The sequence below is a fragment of the Podarcis pityusensis genome (genome assembly GCF_964106645.2).
Source record: "Podarcis pityusensis genome assembly, chromosome: 9".
Taxonomy (NCBI): Eukaryota; Metazoa; Chordata; class Lepidosauria; order Squamata; family Lacertidae; genus Podarcis; species Podarcis pityusensis.
Genome location: NC_138034.1, coordinates 20,516,427 through 20,532,890, shown reverse-complemented (window position 1 = coordinate 20,532,890; position 16,464 = coordinate 20,516,427). Strand labels below are relative to the sequence as shown.

Sequence of the window (16,464 nt, the reverse complement as noted above, 5' to 3'; positions counted from 1 at the left end):
GGAGAGAGGGAGAGGGAGAGAAGGAATGCTTATGGAGATATGATTTTGAATCAGCTTGTGTAAGTTACTCAATAATCAAGTTCAACATCAATGCAAGTAAAGAAGGATAAAATAGAGTTTTGTTAGATTCCTAGTCTGCATTTTATTACTCCTTTTCTTGATATCCTGATTACTGTTTGCATGGGGGCATATTTAAGAGTGTGCCTCCCCTTCCGCAAAGTCTGAAGTGGCAGAAACTGCTGCTTTATAGTAAATGTGGGAAATGTGGGCGGCTTCTTTATCCCCCCCCCCCCCCCGCAATTTGGAGATAAAGGAATAAAAAATTTCCCCATTTGGGGAAAAAGCAAACTATGGTGTGAAGCAATTATGGTTGGTTGGCCACTGCAGATGACACACAGCTCTGTTTCTACTGTTCAACACTAAGGAAGTTGTTTATGTCCCAAACTGGTGATTTGAGGCAGCAATGCACAAGATGAGAATTAAAAAATTGATATTTAATCCAAACAAGACACAAGTGCTCCTGGTCAGAAGATAGACCGATTCTGGAATAGGGATTCAGCCTGTTTTGGATGGGGAAGAAAGCTTTGGCATTCACCTATAAAGTCCTAAATGGTTTAGGTGCAGGTTGACTAAAGGACTGCCTCCTTCCAGACGAGCTTGCCTCTTGCCTAAGATCTAGTGGGGAGAACCCTCTCTCTATCCTACTTATAGAAGAAACATGGATGGTAGGCACCCAAGAGAGGGCCTTTGATGTGGCCACATCTAGATCTTGAAACACCTTGTCCTTTTAGGTTTGAATGCCTCACTCCCTGGACAATTTCATCAGTTGTTGAAGACCTTTCCATTCCAGCAAGCTTTCACTGCAGGATAAGAGTCTGTGTTGGATAAGAGACTATCAGTTATTTGTCGTGCCTGTTATATCTGTATTTTATTAATGTTTTATTGTGTATATATGTAAGCTGCCTTGAGTGAGGTGTAAGCTTTGGAAAGGCTGGATATTCTTAGTAAATAAATAAATATTCTTATTTAAATAAATACAGTGGTACCTCAGTTTTCGAACATAATCTGCTCCAGAAGACTGTTCGACTTCCGAAACATTCGAAAACTGAAGCATTTACTTACGGAAAACTCAATACGGAAGCCACGTGGCATGTTCGACTTCCAAAAAGTATTTGAAAACTGAAGCAGTTACTTCCCGGTTTTTGGCATTCGAAAACCGAAAGGTTCAACTTCCGAGACATTTGAAAATCGAGGTACCACTGTAAATAGTTATTAGAGTGAAGAGGTTCATCATATTCTTAGATCAGCGTTGCCAATCTGGATATGTCCTCACTGCCAAAAAAATCTCCCCCCTCCTATCCCTGGAGCAGTTTGGCAGTTTAAAGAAGTTTCCTTTTCAGAAAGGAAACTAATGATGAATGAATGCATCACTGTGTGAATGATCATGAGGCACTTATAAAAACAAAATAAAATGTGGAGAACCAATCTGAAGCATGCGGAAGGGGCAATACCAGAGTTCATTTTGCTGGTGTGCACATCATTTCAGTTGCAAACCTGGGTGGAATCCAAGCTCACACTACTGCTGGAGAATCTGCTATGAGGTCTAGTTCCATATATTATATCTGTCCTCATTGCAAAGTGATATTCACTCAACCATTGCTGAAAATCAGCAGCTCAGAACCTTAATCTTGGAATCCTTAACTGGACCCTTCACTGAGCCAGTAATGTCAGTCATTGGGAAGTAATTATTTTAACTGATACCATCAGGCTTCAGATGCAGAACTAATGAGACTTGTTCATGGCTTTATAGTCAGCCTGATTTAAACTGTAACTGGTTTTAAGTTATGTTTTTATGACTTCTATTAGATTTTATTGATTAGTAATGACTGTAATATCACTGTGTTCGTTTTAATTATTTTAAGTGTCCACAGCAGTGGGAGCCCTCTATGGTGATGGGAACTTATCAGATGAATCAGTGAGTTAATTAAATAAATAGAAATAACCAACAGACAAGCTCATCTCTTAACTCTGCGTTCTTCAAGAACAGCCAGATGAATTTCCCATGGGTTAAGGGAGGATACCGGAGGACCTTAAATTGCTTGCTAGTACATCTTTCCTCCCTCTCGTACCTTGGTCTGCTCCTGTAGCTTCCAACCCTGCATGACTGTACTCATATTATAGTTGCTGTCTCCTGTGTGTCCTCCACAACTTCCCCAAATCTTCTTCGTGGGCTTGGGAAGCGAGAATGGGAGATAGTTTCATCAAGTGAGCAGAAATGCTTGCACTGGAAGAATAATCAAATTAGTATAGTGCTAAATTGCACCCATAGAATTCTTCCTAGAAAACCTTACAAGTCAAGCTGCACATTTTCTGGTAGTGCTACATAACTTCTTTAATTACCCTTGCTTTATTTTATAGTTGTGCTGAGGTCTTGATAGCACTGTTACCTACTATGGACCCTTGGAAATGTTTAGCTTCATCTTGGTTGTCTGTATATTTCTCACACTATTATGCAGTTTCTGTAATTTGTTTAATGCCTTAATTTTATGTCTTTGTTTTAGTGGTGTGCCTGCTTGCCTACCATCTATTTTTCACGATGTTTGTGTGGTCTTACTGGAAAACAATCTTTACATCACCAATGAATCCTTCCAAAGAAGTAAGTTATGGTGTGGTGTAAGAAAAACGCCTTTGTTAATTTTGTTTCTGTTGCATAATATCCCCATTTTTTTAGGTGTAAATAACACCTTGTATGAATTCATTATCTCTAGATTCCATTCACCTGAAGGCCAACAGTTAGCAAAACATGGTCATTATTGATAGTTGCAAGCATTTTACATCTGGGTGAATAAAATCACAGTGTTCTTTCGTGCACTTCGGTTTGTCTGTCTGTTGTTTGAAATATTTTTACCCAGCTCTTCAGCAAAAAGAAAAAAGAAAAGAAAAAGGCAGTCCTTGCCTTCAAGCTTACAATCCAAAAGGCAAGACACATAAAGAAAAGGACTGCGAATGAAAGAGGAAAGAAAACCGAAGCACTTGGTCTTAATTTTTTTCAAGCTTAGCAATAGGACATGATAACTTAATTATGTCTCCTATTGAGACTATTTGAGGGTTGAAAAGGTTGACTTTTCAAACTGTCTCACCTGGGGTTGAGATGTGAATAATATGGAGCACTGAGAAAGTTAGGCTGCAGGCTTCCTGTTTCCAGTGCGCCAGGAATGCAGTCTCTCCCAACACCGAGAGAGAGAGAGACTGAGATAATCAGATAATGATGAGGGAATTTCATTATCTGCATTCCTCTTTGGTTGGAAGAGGAACCAGGGTCTCACCCACAGTTTGCCTGGCGGTCTGGCACTCGCTTCCCCATGGAATGTGAAGGCAGGCAAAGGAGCTGGGTTTTATTAAAGTTTTGCAAGTTTTATTAAAAATATCTGCACACTGAGGTTGGAAGAAATTGGAATATAATATGGAATTTAACAAAATTGGAACTGTGTGAGTGAGAGAAAGAAACTGAGAGGGAAGGGGGGAGAGAAACGCTATGCTTTGAAATTATAGAGCAAAACCCTTCCTAACCTCCAGTACCACAAATGAATGTGTTCAAGATAAGGATAATTGGCCATAAATCAGTGCCAGGGAGGAAAGGAGTCTATCAGCAGCGGGAATAAAAGTTTTTGGATTACTATCTGCAGTCTGGATTCAGACCATTCTTTCGAGGCTGGAAAAATGGCAAAGACGACTTGTTTACTGGAATCCGAATCACGGGACGAAACAATGCAGTGACTTTTGAAAACTGTGAGATAACAGCATGATGGGAACCATCAACAGTTGCAGGAATGAAGGATACAACACCATATATGGATGGGGAAACATCATGGAAAAAACTGTCATATGCAATAAAGAATAAGGATTACAGCTAAAGTTCCTCACCTGAAACTTTATAAATTATCTATTTTATCAACACAAATAGAAATCACAAGATTGTAGCTGTTATATAAGGGATTATTATATTTGAATGTAAAGTAATGGAAATTATTAAAATTTTGCAATGCAGAAAAGATGTAGAAGAATGAACTCATCAACTGTAGCTTGCAAGGGGCAGAGTTTAAATTGTAAAATTCGACATTTGAAGAATTGGCATTAATAATTGTATTAATTGGATAAAATTGGTATTGTTAAAATGAGGCTGCTATTGGAACGATACTGGAAAATCAATAAAAATATTTTTTTTTAAGAAAAAGAGAGTTAGGCTGCAATCCTAACCCCATTTACCTTAGAACAGTCTTTTCACTCATCCTTTTCCCACAAATAAATTAACAAAATGAATAGCATGAAGTAATTTATGATAGTTTCCAGATTACACCTGGTTTTTGGGAGGCGCACACATAAAGCATAGAATTGTAGAGTTAGTAGGGACCCTGAGGATCATCTAGTCCAACCCCCTGCAATGCAGGAAAATGCAGCTGTCCTGTACGGGGATTGAACCTGCAACCTTGGCTTTATCAGCACCATGGTGTAACCAACTGAGCCATCATGCAAATCACCTGGCACATCATAACCATATATTCAAGATGTGTATGAGCATTTACCTATTATTGTGCTACTAATTCAGTTTCCTTTTTTTCTAGTACCACCTGACCTATGCAGATAAGGAACTGTTAGACAGAGAAACTAGAAGTGAAATCCATCAGGAAGTGCTGAGGAGAGCAGCCAAGGACCTCCCCGTCTACACAAGAACAATGTCTGGAGGTAAACAGTTGTAAAGATTGAAGCGTTTCCACTCCTAAACTCACTGGGAAATTATTGTTCTTCCTGAGGGAATTCTCTTAGAAGAGATGCCTGTAAAACTCCCTTTCTCTTGTGCTTTGTATGATCAACTTAAAACAGATTGGGAGTGCCTGCAAAGCCCCTTTCAACCATGTCCCGCCTTTACCTGGGGGCAGATGGGAGTGGCTTGCCCAAAACATGCTCACAGGCCAAATGGTGGAGGCCTGAAAGGCTGGATTTGGCCCACAGGCCAGAGGCTCCCCATTCCTGGGCCTAGATACATTTGAGCACCATCTGGGTAAATCATGATAACCTCAATCCAGTTAGGGGCTTTACAAGCACAGAAGCTGTCTTTGTATGCATGCCCCTAGCTAGTTGGAGAATTGTATGTGTCACTCATCAGCCTGATGTAGCAACTAGCCTGAGAATTGGTGGTAACACTGACCAGCCCATGGCAGGCTTCCTCAGTCTCAGCCCTCCAGATGTTTTTGGCCTACAACTCCCATGATCCCTAGCTAGCAGGACCAGTGGTCAGGGATGATGGGAACTGTAGTCTCAAAACATCTGGAGGGCCGAGTTTGAGGAAGCCTGAGCCATGGAGTGTGTGTGGATTTAGTCCTGTTCCCCTTCAAGCAGCCAGTTGATATGATTGCCAGTAATCTTTCAAGCTACATGAGTGCAAAGTTAGTTTTGGGACAGTGACTAGCAGTGCAATCCTAACCATGTTTACTTAGAAGTAAGTCCTATTTAATTCAGTGGAACTTTTTAAGGGTGGTTAGGACTGCAGGCTTAAATCAGCTCATATTTTTCACCTGTTATGGTTAGAAATATGACATTGTTAGCAAGTTAAGACATGAAAAAGAAACATAAATCCCCCCCCCCTTACTGCATCAGTTTCTGGGACCAGCAGAACAGTAACGTTTATGTTAAACAGAAGTCTTTTTCTGTCTTTGCAGCAATCAGATACTGTGACAGATGCCAACTTGTAAAACCAGACCGTTGTCATCACTGCTCTGTTTGTGATAAGTAAGAACAAATATTGCAAGGCTATGTAGCATTTCTGTTACTGCTGAAGGAGTTGAGAAATTAAAATTACCTGCATGGATTACTGAAGAAATTATATATACTTAAATACAGGTTTTTTCTTTTATTAATGGTTATTATTTCTTTATAAAGCAGTACAGTGGTGCCTCGCAAGACGAAATTAATCCGTTCCGCGAGTGTCTTCGTCTAGCGGTTTTTTCGTCTTGCGAAGCAACCCTATTAGTGGCTTAACGGATTAGCGCTATTAGCGGTTTAGCGGCTATTAAAGGCTTAAAGGCTTAGCGGATTAGCTGCTAAAAGGCTATTAAAGGCTTAGCAGCTTAGATAAAGGGGGGGGGAGTGAAAAAAAAATCCCAAGACTTGCAAGACATTTTCGTCTTGCGAAGCAAGCCCATAGGGGAATTCGTCCTGCGAAGCAACTCCAAAACGGAAAACCCTTTCGTCTAGCGGTTTTTCCGTCTTGCGAGGCATTCGTCTTGCGGGGCACCACTGTACTTGATTATTTATTCTCTCAGTGTGGAATTCTGCTATTATTTACATGTGTGGATAGCCTGGTGATCTCACTGGGACATAACACCTGAGTAACTTATTGAAAAAATTGTATGCTTAATATTTGAGGCATTTCGTTTGGCATAGACTATTAGCTGTCACTGCAAGCTTGAAACTGCCGATTATATTCTATTATTGTTGTTTGTCTTTTTAAAGATGTATTTTGAAAATGGATCATCATTGCCCTTGGTAAGTAACCATGTTACTTCATCACTTTGGATAGATAATATGGGAAACAAACGCTGTTTCCTGATGATGAGGGGTGAAAAGTTTCACTCATAAGATCTGAGGAAATGGCATGACAAGATCTTGTGGCAATAGCACAGCATTTTTGGGGTAGTAGCCTTGCAGCAATGGTGATAACTATTGGAATGGAATCACCTGTTTTTTGCTTTTGCTTTTGCTTTTATTTTTGTTAAACAAGGTATTTGTGTGTGCTATCTTGGAGAGGAGTACCACATAGTCTACAGCTAAGGAAAATAGAAACATTTCATAAAATGGCAGGGAATTGTTATGAAGGAGAAAAGTGACACCTGTGGTTTACATGGTTAGTTTTTCAAGTATTAAAAGGTTATGTGAGAACTCCTGCTAGATTGGGACCACATTCTTCAAAAGAAATCTAGATATAGATTTTTAATCGTCATTTTAATTTTAATTTTTAAAAAACAGGAATAAAAAAAAGAAATTGTCAAAATAGCAATTTATGCCAGGGAAAAGGAGTGTCATTAATCTCCAGTAAAATAGCAGCATACAGTAATCCAGAACTGGTCAGGGTGGTCTCCTGATGGTGTTGCATTTTAATTGCCATCAACCTAGCCAGCAAAACTCAGAATATGTAGTCCAACAGTATCTAGAAGACACCACAATGGCTATTGTGCACAGATATTTTTGGCATTGGAATTCCATCTAGAACAACCAAGGAAGCCGAGAGAAAAGTAAATCTTTTCAACAATAATTTTTTGAAGTTCATGCATGGGAAATATGGATTTATTTTAGTGCCTGAGTCTACTGAAGCTATGATGTGCTCCTTGTGCAAAGCCCAGGGAGAACATCTGGAAAAGCCCAGATGCCATTGGTATGCAAGTGGTTCACTTTGAGGACAGGCATTTTTATGTTTGCAATATTCCTCAGCACCCAGTCATTACTGCTTTAGATAGAGGAATTTCATTGATTATAATGGATTAGAAAGGTGGGGGGTAAATACATAGTTTGAGGCCTATGAAGAAATATAAATGAAAATTAATTAATTATATGTGTGTATTTTCAGTGATGCAAGCTTCTTTTTCCCTAGGGTGAACAACTGTGTTGGATTTTCCAATTACAAATTTTTCCTTCTTTTCTTGGCATATTCTCTGTTATACTGCCTTTTCATTGTTGCAACCGATTTACAGTATTTTATTAAATTCTGGACAGTAAGTTTTAAAAGTATTTCATGTTTCAAATATTTAGCTCTGTAAACATAAACATGTTGACTGCTTATATATAGGGTACAATCCTAAACACAATTACTAGGCAGTAAGGAAAGTAAACCCTGTTGGATACAGTGGGAATTATTTTCAAGTGAAAACGCATAGGATTGTTCTGCTAACTAATGTTCATATATTATCTATTTTTAGACTGTGGTGAACCACCCTGAGATCTACGGGTATAGGGCAGTATACAAGTTTAATAAATAATCATAAAAAAATAATAATAATTTAGCAGAGTTCTACCTCAGTTTTTGTAGTCACGGTTAGTGGTTATGATTTGGTAAGGGAGAAGAAGAGTAATAAGCTTAGTTACAGGTAGGTAGCCATGTAAGAGTAATAAGCTTGTTAATGCTTTGGGGAGGAAAAACCTGTCGTTTTTATGCTAGCTGACAAAGATCAAAAGCATTTTTAAAAATGGCATATGGCCTACATTCACTGTTAAAAGCCACTCAGGGTTGATGCTAGGTTTGATAGGGCCTTTGGTGGCAGTGACTCTCTGTCCGCCCCTTTCCTTTAACTTACCTGACAGGCAGGCTCAGCAGCAAAAAGAAAAAAGCCTATCTAGTAGCAAGTGTAACTTCGGACACCTGCCTTTTTAATTCATTGATAATGCCTCTGTTGCCCCAATGTAGCATCACTCTGGATCAATGCTATGTTGGGGCCTCAGTGGCATTGTGCGGGAGTTAAAATGGTGGGCCACAGCCAGGTTCAGCGCTGAGAGAAGCAAGCATTGTAAACTTTGTTTAGTTGCGCTTGGGTTGCACTGAAATCTATGTTAACTGTTATTTTAGTCCAAATTAATTTAGCAAAGGAATTTAACTAAAACTGATTTACTCTGGATTCATATTCAGGCCACTGCTGAACTACCATTTAAGGTGGTTGTCGCATATCAGGAATCCTGTCTGAAAACGAGAAGTTACACAGGGAAAGAATGCATAATTACTGAGGCATAGTAATTATGAGTACTGTGATACAATACGAAAACGAAACAGTGCTTATTAACAAAATTAGCCTTACTTCCTGAGGCTGTGATCCATTAGTACCCATAGAATATTTACCATATACAGTCATACCTTGGTTTTCGAACAGCCTAGTTATCGAACGTTTTGGCTCCCGAACATTGCAAACCCGGAAGTGAGTGTTCCGGTTTTTGAATGTTCTTTTGGAAGCCAAATGCCTGACAGGGCTTCCATGGCTTTCAATTGGCTGCAGGAGATTCTCTCCTGCAGCCAATCAGAAACCACGCTTTGGAAGTTGAATGCTTTAGAAGTCGAATGGAGCTTCCTGCAGCCAATCAGAAGCCACGTTTTGGAAGTCGAATGGACTTCCGGAACGGGTTCCGTTTGAATTCCGAGGTACGCAACTGTATCTTCCACCATTCTCTCAAAGTATTACGGGTGGTGTATTTGGGTGTGTCCCAGTAATTCTTGAATAAAATTTCCTTAGCAATTAGAGAAGTTCAACATAGGTGATAAAAGATCCTTTCTTTTATTTCCCTTATAAAGCATTGACATTTTCCCCCCCTTCCTCTCTTTATAGAATGGTCTTCCTGATACTCAAGCCAAGTTCCATATTATGTTTTTATTCTTTGCCGCAGCCATGTTTTCTGTCAGCTTATCATCTCTCTTTGGATATCACTGTTGGTTAGTGACCAAAAATAAATCAACATTAGGTGAGGATTCATAATTTGATTCAGTCCATATTCTGTGAACTGTGTGCACTGCTTTGAATGGGCTGAGGAATGTAAACATATCTCTTCCCTTTCCAGAGGCATTCAGAGCACCTGTTTTTCGACATGGAACGGATAAGAATGGATTTAGCTTGGGATTTGACAAAAACCTAAGACAAGTCTTTGGGGATGAGAAAAAATATTGGTTGTTGCCAGTGTTTTCCAGGTAGGTGTTGTATTGAGAGAAAACCAGTTATGTTTTGAAACCAACAATGAAAGTTGAGTTTTTAATGCTGCTCGCCTACTTACAATGTTGTTTCATTTTACTTTTCAGCCTAGGTGATGGATGCTCCTTTCCTACCTGCCTTGTTAACCAAGATCCTGAGCAGGCTTCTACTCCTTCTGGACATACTTCTTCAAACAAAAAGTAAGCCTATATTTATTCCTTGTCAAGTTTCCACTTACCTTGTTGTTTTTTGTTTCTTGCCTGCTGCTTAGATAGTAGTCATATTAACATTTAAGTGTACATTGGCATAGAAGCACTCTCACAAGTAGCATTTGAGACACATAATTAATGACCTTGTACAATCCATAATTCTTGATTGTAGATGCAGAAATGACTGTACATTCTTCTATGTGATCATTTTATACACATACATGCTCCATATTTTTACAGAGAGGAGAATGTTACTCTCTCCAGTTCCTGAGGGCAGGGACCATCTTTGTGCTGGTTTTTGTAAGCCACTCTTGAGAACATTTTCAGCAAAAGGGCAGGGTATAAAATAAATAAGTACTGCATTTAAACAAACATGGTACCCATCATGCAGCACATGAATGCTGCATTGTGACAAAGCATGGCAACCATACCATATGAACACTTTAATACCTTGGCTATTATCCTATCTCTATGAGGAGTTGCAAACCTCTAGCTTGCATCTCCTGCTGCTCCCTCTAGCACACATGCATCAACAATTCAGACTAACCTGTTTAGGCACTGGAATTCATCAAATGCACCAGGAAACACAGAGCACCCAAGTTGAAATATTTATAGGAAAAATAAAAACATTGGTAATGAGATTCCTCACCCTAACCTGGCGGTCTTCTAACTATATTTTTGCTCCTCCTTCAACATTTTTGTCATTGAATAGTGAGAATAGTCATCATTTTCCTGCTAAACCATTACGAGACTCCCAAAGTCATCTCCTTACTGACTCTCAGTCTTGGACAGAAACCAGCGCAAGTATTGAAAATAACAAATCGGGTAAGAGATTATTGTGGGTTTTTTATACTGTGATGTTTTCAGGGTGACTTGCTTGCAGGCCTAGCTTTCAGTCCGGTTTGAAAACAAAATAAAATTTACGTACATATCAAAGCAGATACTATCCAAGCAGTTCCTTTATACCTAAGCTCTAATTTGAAACCTGCAACTTTCTGGGCAGTGAGTGAATTAAAAGCAGGGGGTGTCTGGCAACAAAAAGGGGAATATATTCTGTTGAAATAAACATGCATGAGAATGCAGCACAGCTTGTCCTTTAAAAAAAAGTTCCCTGAATCAGTTGGGCATTGGTATCTTTATTACACATACCTGCTCTATGGACCACAGGAGTCTTTGGATTTCTGATTTTGAGACCTGTTCATTAAGTATAGAGACCTCATACAGATGACCAAACTCCACAAGAGGCATTTATAATATTTTTGACTTCTGATATGCATGCAACATGTAGGCTATCTGAAGGACAATATTCTCATATTTGTCATATTTGTCAAAGCCTTGCCAAGATCTGTTCCACTGCAGACAATATCCATTGCCCATAGTATCATATATTTTAGAGAAATTAAGGGTAGCAGCAACAGATGTATGTTGAAGGGATGTAGAATTCTGCTGCTGAGGCTCTCTGGTAAAAAAAAATAGGAACCACTGCTTCAAAACATCATTTTATTTTTCAAAGGTATGACCAATCCTGCACTAACGATGGAAAATGAAACCTAGTCATGCAAGTACAAGAGAGAAATTCTGGATCTTTAAAGTAAGTTGTTCTTTTTAAAAATAAACTTTCTTGACACTTTTATAATTAAATAAATTTCTCTTTTATAATCTTCTGTAGTTCATGATCTGCATGTGATTTAGATTGTGGACACGATAGCCGTTACATCAGAACCCTTTGTTTTTCATACTGGTGTACTTTAATGCTTTGTTGTAGTTAAGAATTGTTGATGAGAGGATGAGGGATTCCTCGACAACATCAGCATCCATTGACCAGCTGTTCCAGTCCACTGCAGCGTGGATGTGCCAGAAGATATTTCAAGATCTAATTTAGCTGTCTCTGTATCATCACTTGAAATATAAGACCCGTTACCATCTCTTACATGTATGAAAAGAATGTTTTGGGTAACACAAATTATTGTTAAAATTCAAAAGGAATGTCTTGAAGATTACACACTGGGAAAGCAGGTAGTCTTTCCTTAAGACGTACAGGACAACACCTAGTCCTTTTTAAAGGACTAGGTTAAAAGGGGGATTTTTGCATTGGCATCGATAGCTCAGGTGAGTGTAAGCTATTTTCATATAGCCTGAACCTGCTCTTGTGGCAATTCTTGAATCTTTTAAGTTTTGCCTCTGGTTTCCACATACAAGTTATCTTTAACCATGCGACTATATTCTCAACTTTTATCAATTGATTTGGGCAGCTTAGTAGGCTAGAATGATTGGACTATATTTTGAATCTTACCTTCAGCTGAGTTCGTCATACTTTTAAATTTAAACTAACCTCAGTTAGATAGGTTGGATAAGTTTTAGGAAAGGTTTTGTTTGATGCTAATATAATAATCCCCCCAAAAAACACTTTATACATGAATCACCTACTTCTAGCTAGGCTACAATTTCTCTTAAATCATACAGGTGAAGCAGAAGACGAACTCCATCCTCAATTTACGTGCATGTAAAACATGATCGGAGCAAAGTTTAGTGAGACTATAAATGTGTGATTGTTTACTATTCAGTTATTCAACCTTATTAGGAGTGTTTGATATTAATATTCCTTGAGACTGCTAGGCTTCAAAAGCTTAACCTAAATTTTGTGCCTTTAAGAGGCTCCATTTTACCTATATGAATCTTTTCTCAGTTTGATTTAGCATCCTTAAATTGCTGCATTCCTCATCATTACCCTGATGATGTACATATAAGATGTATATTATCATGTAGAACATACTAAAATTAATTACTGTGATGACTACACTCTGGATTATGAAGCCAAGTGGGCTTGCAGAGACCCTTTTTATTTTAAAGGAAACTAACAGTTGTTTAGGCTTTTGTAGGATTTGTCAGATATTTCTGAAGCCAAGAAAACTGAAGTTTCATAATACGTTTTTTATCAGTGCCTTTGCATGCACGGTATCTCAGATGAAATTATATACATTTAATAGATCACATAAAATACATTGTGCTGTTTACATAAAATAGGTGGTAATATTTAATTCCAAGATGGTTTGTATAAGTTGGTAATATTATGAGCAGAGGAAATTATACGTAACTCACAAGGGTGCATTTGTGAAACAAATTGCCACTTTAAAATCAGTTGGGTAGTCAGATTTTTAAATTAGACACAGTAGGATGCATATCTGGCTCCATGACTTACCCTACAGCTGCAGTTGCACCAAGTAAAAATATTTTTCAAAAGCAGGAGGACCATTAGAGCCCAGTTCCTGAGTGAATCACTGTTAATGTTTTTCTGAAACATTAAGAACGTTATTTCCTATTCTTCAAGCAACAAAGAAGACTTGGAGGATTACTTCAAAATTATTCACCCATGTAAATAAGGTTCTATTAAAGTGAAATGGTATGATGTCTCTGACATCATTGCCATTATAACTGGAAGGCCGCCCCCTCCCCCGCAACCCCTATCTACATTTTAATCCAAATGAGTCGTTACAGGTTCAATCACCAGAAGTGCCAGAATATGACCCTGGGATATTTGAGATCATTGTGATCTGCATTACATAGTTTTACACAGTATGTGCAGACATGTTTTGCAGCCAATAGTTTCTATAGCATAATGTTGTATTTACTTAGTGTTCAATGTTGGAAGTGGTCATGAGAATCACAGGGACTGAATGGGAAAGACTGGTACTTTCATTGCTTTATCATAATGCACATTGTGATGTGTATTCTGGTTATGCAGGGCTGCCTTTGATACTTTACCAGCATTCATTAAAATGTGTATAAAATGAAGGGGAAAGCTGAAATTCAGTTTTCATGGGACACATTTATTACAGATAAAATCTATCTTATAGTATTTTTCAGTAAAATTCAGACTATCAGAGGACATTTTAAATATGGCTCACATTGCTGCATCATGGAAAGGAAGACTGATGACTGTGTCCGATTCCAGTATTTAAACATACCTCCTGGGAAAGTGGGGTTCATGCAAAAGATTGAGCCAGCCTATGATGGGTGTAAATGCATTATCATGATGCACTTTTTCCAGCTAATTCAGATGTCACACATAATTATTAAGGTAGGAATGGCTGTTATACATCCTGACCGTATTTTCTTGAATGTAAATATCAGTGCTATCTGTGAATGATGGGGCTTCACAATAAAAGCGTGTGGGATTAGGGAGTGAGCAAATAGCAGAAGTGGGTGTCATAGATAGTAAGTGGTGATGTAGGTATGGCTACTGCAGAATTTTAGATTAGCTCTATGACTTCCTGTTTCTGGAAATGCAAATTTCAAATTCCTTCATAAATTATAGTACAGGAGAAAGGAATCTTTTCTCATTCCACCTCCACCTGCATGGCTAAAACACTGATTAACTGAAAACTAGGACTCTCACTTTAATTAAAGACATTTTGGTCAATTGTGTGGGTTTTGGCTGACTGGTCAATTTAATCTGCTGATTAAATTTGCATAAACTTTTACACAGGTAAAAACAATAATTTTGAAGGAACAAATATACTTTTGTTTTTAGATGAACTATTCCCTCCAATGTATAATGGAAGGGAAATGTCTCTTAAGAAGCTGCTTCTGTCTTAAGTTTGTAGAAGTAATTATGTTTTCAAATGTCTGTTTTTAAAGCTGCTGCCCTATTTAGCAGAGGACACAATTTTAGGTGATTAAAATGTTTGAGTGCTTTGATTACATGATCAATCATTGCAGCCCTATTGAAACATTTTGGTTATGTGCCAAGGATTCAAAATACTCCTTTTAAATGGTTTCATAGTTCAGATTCCATTACAGCACATAGAGAGTAACACGTCACTATATGAAACAAAATATTAATACACCCATTAGGAACTACATGGTCAGCCTATGTATTGAATTCTTTCCTTCAGAATTAATAGTTCTTATTTAATGTGTAAAACAGTATGTATTTCACATATGCCACTATTATATGGAATGCAAAGTACTAGTAGATATGCTTCTAGTACGTACAAATATATATGCCTACAGTGCTAATAGTACTATGATTGTGCTATACATTGCTTTTACACAATTGCTGGCTTATCCCATCTGCCCCTTTTTCAGGTGAAGATTTTTTTTCAGCCCCAAATGCATTTACATTTTAATAACCCCCCTGTATGTGCTGCACACAAAAATTTCTAATCTTCCCAAAGCATGGGTGATTGCTGTTTAGCAGGTGATCTGTTACCTTGCCTGTTAATGTCACCTCTAGGAGCACTGGGAGTACTTGTACTAACTTTAAAAAAAAAAAAAATCAGACTGATCTGTAAAGTAAAGCCATGTCCTATGCATCCAGGGCACAAAGGAAAGTGAGCTGAGAGACAACACAGGGAGTACTTGACTCTAGCTTACAATAAATTTTACGAGTGTGCTTTTTCACCTTTATGAAGCTGGCAAAGGAGGGACAGTGTGACCCATCCATGTTCAGTTAGCAAATGTTGTTTATTTTTGCAGGCTCGTAGCTTTCAGGTTATTTCACGAAGGTAAAGGTAAATGGGACTAATTAAGAGTTTGCACTGCCTAATCCTTTGCTAGCTTCCATCTTTACATTTTGAACACCAAGCAATTTCGAGCTAGCCTGTCAAGATAATGTTTATATCTTCTCCCCACCTCAAACCTCATCTAACCTAATCCTTTATGGACTAAAAGGTTTGGCAGAACTGCAAAACTCACACAGGTCATCCAAGACAACAGACAATACAAAATGTACAAGTTGAGAGTAAAGCTAAATAATGCTATAGATTACTGTGTTTTGTTTTTTTCAAATTGGTGACAAGGTACTAATTTTGAAGATACAGCTTTTTAAAAGTCCTAAATAATTAAAGCTAAAATTCTGACCTAAGGCCAGAAATGTTTTTTACTGCTTTAATAGAGGATGCACTGTTACAATGGCTTTTAAGATGGACAGTTTAAGACAAGACAGTTACTTGTTTTCATAGATTACAACCTGCATTATCCCCAGCCAACATTGCCAATGGTTAGGGATGATGGAGGTGTAGTCCAGTGAATATCTGAAGGGGTACAGCTCTCCCATACCTGCCAAAGAAGAAACTTCATGTGAATTGCAGATATGTTGAACTAGTTAGGAAATAATTTGTGGGTAGAATTTGTTCCTACTCCTTCTCAGTGTTTTCACCAGTGCCAAGACCACTGCTTCAGAGACTTACTGTTATTTAATGCACCAGAAACTGTAACGATTGGGACTCCTTCAATTCGCAACATAGGAAAACTATTTCAAAGCTTGACAGGATTTTGTTCTGGTGTTTAACTAAAGTAAGAGCTGTAACATTGCAAAAAACAAAAACACCCTTTTCTTCCCCAAATCTACAAGCCAGATGCAATTAAAGAATGAGACCTGTCACTGAAGACACTATACACAGCTCAAAACCTATTCTGTATTGAAGGGGGGAAACATTTGGGTGTGAAAGCTCCTTGTCAGTACTGTACATCTCAACATTCCAAAAACAGCACTTGTATAACTTTGTTACCCAGTTGAATGAAAGTGGGCAATG

At 38.2% G+C, this 16,464-nt stretch overlaps 1 protein-coding gene across 2 annotated transcripts in view; it reads left to right on the top strand.

The window, feature by feature from the left end:
• Positions 1–13,376, top strand: part of ZDHHC2 (zDHHC palmitoyltransferase 2) — a 70,761-nt gene extending 57,385 nt beyond the window's left edge. For both annotated transcript variants that reach the window (XM_081020128.1, XM_081020127.1), the window contains exons 3-13: positions 2,562–2,656; positions 4,623–4,743; positions 5,718–5,787; positions 6,511–6,543; positions 7,646–7,766; positions 9,363–9,495; positions 9,592–9,718; positions 9,827–9,919; positions 10,641–10,753; positions 11,442–11,519; positions 11,694–13,376. In XM_081020128.1, coding sequence (XP_080876254.1) covers positions 2,562–2,656; positions 4,623–4,743; positions 5,718–5,787; positions 6,511–6,543; positions 7,646–7,766; positions 9,363–9,495; positions 9,592–9,718; positions 9,827–9,919; positions 10,641–10,753; positions 11,442–11,482 — 947 coding nt within the window. In that variant the 3' untranslated portion in view covers positions 11,483–11,519; positions 11,694–13,376. The remainder of the gene's footprint in view (positions 1–2,561; positions 2,657–4,622; positions 4,744–5,717; positions 5,788–6,510; positions 6,544–7,645; positions 7,767–9,362; positions 9,496–9,591; positions 9,719–9,826; positions 9,920–10,640; positions 10,754–11,441; positions 11,520–11,693) is intronic.
• The last annotated feature ends 3,088 nt before the right edge of the window (positions 13,377–16,464 follow it).